General features: G+C 43.4%; 1 protein-coding gene across 1 annotated transcript in view; it reads left to right on the forward strand.

The window, feature by feature from the left end:
• IFT43 (intraflagellar transport 43) overlaps positions 1–10709 on the forward strand; it is a 49721-nt gene that overhangs the window by 8675 nt on the left and 30337 nt on the right. Inside the window, exon 3 of the mRNA XM_017741655.1 lies at positions 2707–2736. Within this exon, the coding sequence (XP_017597144.1) occupies positions 2707–2736 (30 nt within the window). The remainder of the gene's footprint in view (positions 1–2706; positions 2737–10709) is intronic.

Consider the following 10709-nt stretch of genomic DNA (forward strand, 5'->3'; position numbering starts at 1 on the left):
ATTCCTGCCTTTTCAGAAGTACAAGTACTGACAAACAACACTGCAGCTGTGTGTTATTTCACCAGGCAAGAAGGAACATGATTATTTGCTGTAATTGGTGCAGTCGGCACCCTCCTGCAGCAAGGGCTGTGCGTGTTCAGAGCTCCTTGGCAATTCGGCAGGCGCTTCTTGGGCACCCAGGGGAATATGCTGTAAGTGGGAATTCCTAGAGATAAATCTGCTTGCTGCATGCCAGAACTCCACATTTCAAACATTTCATAGGGGTAATTTATCTCTTTTTCCATTGAGAGGCCTTTCCCATCCCCTGGCTTGATGTGGTACACTTACTCATCTTGATGCTATCAAGTTTCTGACAGAATGGGAGAAACTCAAGCTAGTCATGTTTGTATAATGGGAGGGACAGATCATATAATGAGATCTGTTAAAGATCTTTGCTATCCCATCCTAACAGGACTTCTGGACACTTTCATAGAATAAAAGTCAAACCTTCTTCCTGGCTCTAACATCACTGCACCCAACAGCCTGAATGCTGGCTTGATGACATCCATCAGAAGAAGCTGTTTGGCCAGGTTTGGAGCTCTTGATGAGATTGATTTGGAAAGCTGAGTGGAAAAGCCTTTTTAAAAAATGTATCAGCAGATTTTTCCTTTCCTGTTTCTTCTCTCAGGACGAGCGAACTATTTGCTGTTCTGTAAGAAATCTGTATGCAAAAATATTTTACTGTTATCCTACTTCCACAGTCTATTTTCTCTTTATCCTACAGTGATGTGATTCCCTTGGGACGTTGTCCAAGAGTTCCCTGGTGTCTGCCTCTTACATTCTCAGTATGATTTTGCCAGTGTGTCTCTGGCAACACTCTGTAGATCCTTTGAGTGGAGACTGCTTTGCTAGGCAATGGTCAGCCTAAAGGATGAAGGTTTTCCCTATTTTGAGAGTATTTCCACACAGGTAGGACAAAATGGCTTTATATCAGGGTGTGCCCAAAAATCAAGTTCCTTGCTGGTTCTCTCCACCATATTTTACCACAGCTTGGAGAAAGGCTCTGTGCTTTCACATGTGAAAGTATGTTCTTCTCTTGTTGTCCTAGCTGGTATTCGTAAGCTTGCTTGTGTAGTTGTGGTCCTTGGGTGGTAGTTAAAAAGCATTTCTTGCTGTAAAAAATACCTTATTCAGCAGAGATCCATGTAGACAGACAAAAACTTGGGCCCCCTCCGCTGCATATTGGAAGGATGTTCCCACAGGTGAATTTTGCAAAACAGCTATCTGGACTTCCACCACCCAGTTTACAAACACTCCTGGCAGTGATTCTTTAGGCTGACATCCAGGCATTGTTTAAATAGGCCTCCATTACCTAACCCAAATGAATTAAAAAAAAAAAAATGCTGAGGGTGAAACCCACGTGGAAGATTGCTCCAAGAAGTGGTTATTTAAATGCTTTCCCAACATGTGTTGCCCAGCTGGATTTTCTTCCATGCTAGTGCAAGTCTTGTACCACTTGGACTCTGTACATCCAGAGAATCTTAGGTCATGTTGGACCCCACAGAAGCCTTTCTGCTTTTGGCTGTGGGAACAAGCAGGCCCCTGGCTGACAGATACACACTTCCAACAGATTTTTACCAGTTGGGCAGATCTGGTTTCATTTGTGCTGCTCATTGGTATGGACATTTTTGTACCTCAGCTGCCCTAATCTGCATGGAGGCTCCCTCTGCTCTTGTCATAGATCATAAGACCAAATGACAGCAAAGACACAAAATGAACTCAGATACCAAACTGCTTCCATCAGAGATATATGCAATTTATGAATCACATGGCTTCTGTGTTCTATGGGAGAGATGATGCAGTCCAGAAGAAAAGTCAGGTGGGTTAGTGGAGTGTTTCCAGCCATCCTATGCATACTCCTGGTATAGGGTCATAGGTCAATCTTGGATACTCTAGATTCTCCCTCTGAGCTATTCTGAACACTGTGATTTCTAGAATAGCATAGAGATTATTGGGTTCTTAATTGCCCCCTTGCATTTGGTGCCTAACAGCCCTGGTTGTTGCCACTGCTGGTGCTGACAGTCTGCTCATCTAAAAGGCTCTTGACCAGTTTGCAACTTCCACAGTGACTAACAGGCTGATTTCTTGAGTTACTTATCTACCCCACAACCAAGCTGCTCCCTTATACTACAGTGTTAGCTAAAGATCATCTGCTGAAGCTAACACTGTTGTCAGCTTTGCCTATCTTATGCTAACTGCTACAGCTTTTGCTCTCGGGGAGAATCTGAGGTTGCCTTGAGAAACAGTAGCTTCTGAAAAAAGGGCTGTAGCCTGCTACAGTGTATAACCCCTGGTATGACTGGTCCAGCATCAATTCTGGTCTCTGGCATGGCTGCAGTGACTCTCCATATGAATCTTTCTAGCATCCTACACACCTGAATAATTTGGGTTTTATCATGCTATAGGGAGAATGAACTAAGTCTGTATCTTCTTGCTCACTTTTTTTTTTTTTTTTCTTCTTCAAGTTGCATATACACAGTTGGTATATGCATAAATGACTGGATATAAAATGTTACAATGGTGGGAACAACTTTGTGCTTTGTCAAGTGAATAAGGTTGCAAAGCATGTGCTGCAGGACGGCCATAAATGTCAATCTTCAAGCTATTTTGCTTCCATAGTGCTTCCTTTTAACTTTTTTCTCTCCTTTTCCCTCCTGACCCTTCTAGGATGAAGACTCTCAGGAAAAAGTTGACCATGTAAGACTAGAGGCTTTCTAGGTAGATGCTGGCTCCTCTGAAGGGGACTAGTAGGATTAACCTGTTATGTGTCTGGAGACTACCTTAAGAAGGTACTCTAGTATTGGAGAATAATATAAAGTTTGCTTCGGATGCAGTGCCTTTCCTGCATCCTCTGTTTCTGTTGCTGACAGGTTTTTAATTATCTTTGTAACAGCTGCTCTTATCAGCTGCTGCATCTTGTTTTGAGGTCACAGATGTGTATGTGGCCACTGGAAAGATGCTCTATTTTCATTTAGAAGTCAGGGCAGCAATTAGCTAATAGAGTACAAAACCTGACTGAACCTAGATTGCTGTCCAGTATGGTTAGCTTGCTCTTGTAACAGTTGTCTTCAGGGATGATGAACTCTTGCTGGTGCTCCAGAGGAGAAGGCCAGCCAGTAGTAACAAGGACATGTGCCTTTGTATTTTCTATAAGTCTTTTTATTGCACCAGCACTGAATGCCAGGATCTGTATTAATAGGATGTCATAGTGCTTCTTACCAGGCTCCTATTACACATAGAGAAGAAATACACATATCCTTTCTGATCCTGTAGCAAAACTAAAATACATCTCAGCATTCATTTAGCGTTAGAAACCAGGATGATCCCATTCAGAACAACTTAAGAACTTCTACCTGTTTCTATTGAAGTGTTTGGGCTAATTCCCTTGCACTTTTCCTAACCATGGAATTGGTGTTGCCCAGTTTTTCCTGCCTAGAGTTGCTGTCTGTATATGTAAGACAATTAAAACACCCTCTCCTGTGCTCTTAATTCCTTCTGCTGAAGGACCACTCCCGTACTGGTAGCATAGTAGATTCATCTGTGAAATTTAAAGCCCAGAAAAGAAACCCGTATCACCCATCTCATTAATTCTAGCCTCAGAAGGTTATGCTCATCACAAGGAGTACAGACTATTCAGATTAACTCAGTTTTCTCTTGGTAGTGCAAGAGATGATATTGTAAAAAAGATCCACTGGGTTTATTTGGCAGGGATGGATGGTTCAGGACTATGCCCAGAGCACTTTTCCATTTATCAGGCAAAGAGACCTCCCACTGATGGGTATAGTTTTGGGGACTGGTTGCCTAATAGAAATTTTTACTGATAATTGATCTAATCTTCCCCCCCTGCCTCGCTGGAACCAGTCCTTACAGTCATTTCTCTGGAACTAATTCCACCTCCATACAGTGCCCTGAATCATTGATTCCCAAGGTCTGCTGTTGAGTGCTGACTGGTCACATGCCACAGGCGCCTTCTTGCTTCTGGCTGCTAAATTTCATTAAAATAACTATACTGATGTGACTCTTCCACATGAACAATTGTTGCTTCAGGGATGTTATGCAATGGTGCCTGGCAAGGAGATTTTACTTATTATTAGGGGATCCCTGCTTTGAAAACCCTCTTGTTTGGGTAATTCCTGTCCTTTATTCAGGCTTATGCTCTTAAGCATCACAGTCACACTTTATAGTATTTTTCCATTTGTAGAAGTCTGTAAATGGTATAAAATGGTTAACTGAGTGTTCAGAAATCTGACTGATCAGTAGGCTGCTTGTAACTTAATACTACTGTATGCTTACAAACTTCTCTAAATTGTATCATAAGTCTCTTCCAAATCAATTGTTAGTGGAACTTTATAATATAAAGTGTGATTCAAATCTTATTGTGGTATATCCCTCCCTTAGTCATTGCCTGGCCAAGCTGAAATACTTGGCTTCTTGAATCATTTGTCCGAAGTTGGCCCCTTCGTCCCCCTGATGCCTCATATAACCCTTCTCTGAACTCCCTTTGGGCTTTGCTGAGTGTTACAAGCTGAACTCTTCCTGGATTTGGTCCCTTTCCTCTTGCGGTGCTGAAGATAACTTTGTAGCTGCCTGAATGCTAACAAACAGCCCCATCTGGGTTGTCGATGTGAACATACCTGCTGAAGTCCTGCCCTCCAGCCATCTGCCCGCTCTGAAATTTGTTTTGCATCCTTTGGCAAACCACTCATCTTGCATCTGAATTTTTGCCAGCTGAATCACTCATTTGGCTGCACCTTCCAAGACTGCCTGGGATATTTAGCCAAAGGCTGTAAGGCTGATCAATGGTATAATAAAGGGTGTATCCTAATATTTCAGTTAATTTGCAGAGGTAGAATAAGCAGGAGTATGACTGTGGTTGTGAGCCAAGATTTTGCTGGGTTCTTTTCCTGGCTTTGCCATGGATTTGCTTTAGGGCCTTGGAGAAGTCCTTCCACTAGTTTTCTTTAGTCCCTAACTGAAAGAAAAGCTAGAGCTTTATGCAGAAGCACTGTGGATATTCCCTAAATAGACCCACAGGGGGATTTAGATGCCTTATCCTCATAACAAAATCCATATCCTGTACTGGGTGCCTGCATAGTATGTAGATAATCTCAGTATGGGCTGGTGGATCTATTGGGATGGTAAAGAGTGGTGGGGAATGGCAGTGTGTCTGAAAGCCTGTCCTTCTGTGGAGTTCTGGCCCCATTCTGAGAGTTCTGGGGGCACATGTCCTTGCACTACGAATGAGAGACCCTGATCCCCATCCTGTGTTTTCTAGCCTTCAGAAGTGGAGCTGGGCTTTTCCTTGCCTTCAGAGACCTCCAGGTCCTGAATTAGCAGATGTTCATTTCAGTGTTGGAACCTCATGCTTTAGACAAAGAGATTAAACCGGCCATCTCCTTTCTAAGCTGGGAAACACTGATGCTATTGTCCTCTTCCTTCTCTGAGAAAGATGTAGCAAGTAATGTTTTCCACCTCTGTAGAGAATATTATATATAATGACAAGGCTATGAGCTGTTCTGAGACTGAGAAGGTTCTCAATCCTTTCTCCTGAAGCTGTTCTGCTTTGCAAATGGAGCCAAAAGAATTTTGGTACTGTAGGGAAGGACTTTCTAACTGAAGGTAACAACATTTGAGTGGGAAGACATTTGTTCAGCTGGGAGACTATGAATGAGTCCAGCTGGGACCTCATCCTCTAGTTGTGCTTTGGTAGACATGCCATAGGTAGTCTCAAGGTCCTTCATGGACTAAAACCAGGGACAGCACCTGATTCCTGACCCTTATACAGGTGGATGCTGGCCTCTGTGGCTCTATATCACTTGGTGTTTGAGTGACAATACGCTTTAAGGCAACAATTGGAAGGAGGATTTGAAGATCTGACCTTTCCAGAGGGGGCATTGAAGTCCTTTTGTAGTTCTAGTTGCCAGTGCTTTTAAAACATTTGGGTGGGAAAATGGGCTGTTGCATTTTAGGTTAAGACAACATGTCAGGAACAATTGTTCTCATTGAACGTTTGTTGGAAGAGCAACTATAAAAAAAAATATAAGTACCTGAAATATAAAGCCAATTGTGTTCTTACACTGCTAGGTCACCCAGTTGGGTGGGGTTGTTTGAGTGAGTGTACTTGCATCCTAAAATACAGTGCAGAATGATGTGGAGATCCCCTGGTGAGAAGCAACTCGCACTCTACCTGGGGAGGTACCAGCTTGGTTACCAGAAGTACCTGAAACAAGACAATTTCCAGACTTGAGCTGACTCACATGGATCCTGCTTGCAGGTGTGTCTGCACCTGTGGTGTAGACATGGCCTGGGGCTTGATATGATCAGGGCCTTTAATCAGAGCGGTATTTTCCTGACCCAGTTCTTACCCTTGCACCGTGGTTGGCACCCAGCTCCAAACTATCATTCCATTGTCTGGTCTGGTCTGGATCTGTGCAGCAGCCACCCCCCAAGTGCTCTCCCCAACATTCCCTGAAACTTAGAAACATGCAAGTGAGGAACCCAGCACCAGCTGTACTCAGCTGAGTGTTGATCAGGAGACCTTATTTGTGTAAAAATAATCACAATGATTTGGGCACTGTCCTTCCACTCTGGTTTAGAGAGTTCATGACCTAATAAGTCATAATTGTAATGCAGTCAGTTATAGTAATTTCTATATCTACAATTTGCACTGCAATAAGATCTAGAGAGTGTTGGTGTATGGCCGGAACAAAAATTTCCTATTGCCAAAGACCTTACAGTCTGACTGCAATATTTTTCTCTAGCATCCTGTTCTCCCCTGTGATCTTCAGCTTGTAGAGGAGCCTTCATCAGGGGTAGCTGCATTTTCTGTATGGCACATTGCCAGGGTTTTGCATTCTTAGGCATGCAGTTGGGAGTAGGGTGGACTGGCAGTAGATAGCTCTTGAAGCAATTGGCATTTCTGAGAACCTGGGAGGGTTCTCTGAGGCAGAATTTCCTGTAGCTATTGCACATTGTGAATGCCCTCCCATTTACGTGTTTGTCCTGGGCTGAGAATTTGTCCCTCCATGTCCCAGAGCTGTCATCTGTTTTGATTCTTGCATTATGCTAATAAACACCCTCCACCAAAAGGATCCAGCATCCAAGCAAGCACTGGGTTTTTTACCTACTTCCACTTTACAGGGTTTGCGTCTTTTTTTTCCCAGAGGTCTTCTGGTTGATTGTAGAAATGCTGGACTCTCAGCCTGTTCCTGGGGACCTCTCATCTGGAAGTTGGCCAGATTCTCCAGGAGGAATCTGAAAAATGCAGCTGAACTTTTGTTCCCTAATTAGGCCAACTTCCCCAGTGTGAGCCCCAGCACTGCATGGCCTGGAGCTCCCCAAGGCCTTGCGCAGCCTCTCTCCCGTGCACCCCGACTGGCTGACCGGCAGGGCAGTTATTTTCAGCTTTCTGAGCTTATCTCCTTGCCTTTTGATGACATCTTCTGAAACAGCTTTTCTAGTCAGCCATGTTTCCCAGCCTTTCTAGTAATATCCTGCCTGTTTGTCTACCTTGAGGTGGATTAGGGACAATCGCATAGAAAGAAATTTATTAAAAGCTTTTCCTTTTCCACACATTTATTTCATACTCTGGTGCTCCTGGACCCACCTCAAGGCAACAAAAGAACTGTAGGAGGTGGGAGGGTGGATGGGAAAATGTCTGACCATATGTAGCATAAAGTAGTAGCAAACTGTTTGAGAAATGTTCGTGTCTAGGAGGGCTGGAGGGGCACTTCCCTATAACTATGGGTTGTGAGAGGATTCTACCTGATGACCCCTTGTTCAGAGAATCAGATTGTTGTGTGCTGATTCACTGTTTTCCTGCAGGGGAGAGCAGTAACTCCTGAGACAGGTTAAGGTGCCAAATGCTGCAAAGGTGACAGCTTTCCTCACAGATGCACATCAGCTGACAAATAGCTGGTCACTGTTTTAGGAGATCAATTCTTGATAGCTGGTTAACAATATGAACTGCTCCTTTACCTGCTGTGATAGATGGCAGAGAGTATTTGAAGCCCCCCAGGAACTTTTTCTGTCTCAATAACACTTTCTCTAGTAAAGTCAGTGACTGTGAGAGGGACAGTTTGTGGATGAAATGCAAATCCAGTATTTTCTGCTAGGTATTTAAGACATGCAGAAGCCCTTGGAGGGTATTCATTAAAATCAGAGAGCCAGCAGAGATGGGTTATTCTTTGCAAAAAGCCCAGGCTTGCACAGATCTTGGAATTGATGTGTTTTTGATATCATACATGCTCTGAGATGAGTATAGGTTGTTTTATGTGGCTGTTTAGGAGCAGTGGGGCTATTTGACTTACAACTCCTTAATTGGCAACAATCAAAACTAATTCATCAGGCCTGGTTGTGGAGATTGGCTTTTCCTCAGTCAGGGGAGCCTCTGGCACCTTGCTGGAGAGGAGAATCCTTGAGACTGCCCATACTTCTTTCTTTCCACTCCATGGGCAATACTGGACAAAAACAAGACACCAGCATACTGTGGAAAATCTCACCGTGTTTGTATATTGGAAAATATACATACCTATAGATCCTACGTATTTTAGGAGAAATATGACATGATAGAAGAATTGTGTGTCCTCTGTTGCACACTGTCAATGTCATTTGAGTCCCTGCATCCCTGCACAGAGTGCTCAGTGTTTCAAAGGAGTTGTCATGTAGATGAAGTTAAATTAATCCGTATTTCCAGACCCACCTGAGAATCTGAGGGACTTAACATGCCCATGATCTACCTCTCTTGTGGTAGGTCCTAAAAGAAACTTTGCTGGACCTTCAGGATTCAGAGAGACACAGGGTAGTTGCTTCCATGAGGGAAGCAACATCCAGCTGGCACATTCAGAACTGCAGATGTGATCTGACAAGTAGCCTGGAAATTTCTGCTTTAATGGGGAAGCCAAATTAGAACTCTGCGTCTGTCTGATAAGAAAGGGCCTGAAAAACTATAAAGAAGAAGGTAGAGTTTCTACTTTAATGAAAGAGAGATGGAATTCAGGCCAGTCATTTTTCAAAGGAGGAGATAAAATACTGATTATGGATGTAGTATCAAAGTGTTGGTATGGGAGGTGGCCTAAGAAATACTGGAAAAATGCCATCACAAAAATGGTGAGCTGAATTTTTGAGAAAAAAAAACCAACAAAACCCCAAAAAACTCAGACCATGGCAATTTTCCTTGAAAAAGGGGCAGTCTGCAGAAACTCAAGTAGAGGAGATCTTCTGGAGATAAATAACAGACAAAACCAAAGTGGAAAGGCAAATCACAGCAAGTAAGTGATTAGTTAATGTTGTGAAAGAGACTGAGCAGCAAGGGCTGAGAGACAACACTTGTCAGGAGCTGGTGGAATCTCAGTGTTTTGAACACTAAACGGTTTGGATATATAGCTTTGCATTTGGGAACATACATATGAATCTTGCCCAAGGTATAACAGTAGGTATGAACAAGTTCTGATCATTTAAATCCCCCAGTCTTTTTCACCAAAAAGGCATATTTAGGAGCACATTTGCTGCATTACAGAATGACTGTGCACTCTGTTTGTGCTCTGATCCTTCTGGTGTTGACATTCATCCCACTTTCTGCCTCGAGCTCTTGCTTGCAGCTGCAAAGTCCCTACCTGTCACTATATTATGGCAATACATGACATTGCATTCTCAATTGTAAATTATGCTGAGGTTTTGGAAATGTGAAAGTATATGAAAGTAAGTTTATTTACTTGACAAAAGTGTATGTGGCATGTGACCTTATTACAGCACTTTCCAGGCAACTAACAAAGAAAAGCTATTTCTCCTCAGCTGACAGTTAACATTGCCTTTCCTGTTGCTAGTGCTCCTGTAGGCAATTCAGAAAGAATTACCTGATTTATTGCAAGAGGAATAAAAGACCTGTAGGGGTATATGAGATGTTTGTCAGGGTCTCACAGACATTCAGGGTTGCCCTGTGTGTATGATCAATGGGAACACGTTATAACATTGGCAAGACATTGGAATCAAACCTCTACATGTCCTGGAGTCATGCCCTGTGCAAAGACTGGGGCAGTCATTGTCATCACCCTCTTATCTGGTGTGCCCCATTTGAGTTATCTTTGATCTGAAGGCTAGTTTTGATGATGAGTAAATTAAATTGCAGGTGCACTGAAATGCCCTAGAGATGGTGCATTTTCCCTCAGCCTTATGGCCCAGGCTCTTTGGTGTCATTTGTGTATCTCCATGCACCTTTCTGAGGAGTTGTGAGGCTGTGTGTTAGAAACATGGCTCGCTGGCTCTCAGAGGGATACTGTGAGGGGAAAAGGGGTTGTTTGTGTGGGAAGGAGTGTGTTTTTGAGTTAGGGGTGTGTGTAATGGGAATAGGCATGTTTATGTGGGCATGCACACCCATATGTGGTGTGTGTTCCCGCATTTTCCTGGGCTCTGGGTGTGTCCAGATCAACTGAATTCAAAATGCTCCTTTTTTGGCACTGTAGCCTCTTTGGTTTGGCATCTTAAGAATCTGGGGGGATCATTTAAAGATCAGAAAACTCCATTCACTTGGGCCCCTGAAGGCTTCACATTCTGTGACATGGTCATTCCAGTCGACTGAGCTCTGTCCCCTACGGATGAGCCCATATAAGGAGGCTGTTTCCTGCATTTCACGCTCCCTGCCTGTCCCTCTGCCCTCCTGTGCTCCCTTTGCC

This window comes from Corvus brachyrhynchos, unplaced genomic scaffold (assembly GCF_000691975.1).
Source record: "Corvus brachyrhynchos isolate BGI_N302 unplaced genomic scaffold, ASM69197v1 scaffold115, whole genome shotgun sequence".
NCBI lineage: Eukaryota > Metazoa > Chordata > Aves > Passeriformes > Corvidae > Corvus > Corvus brachyrhynchos.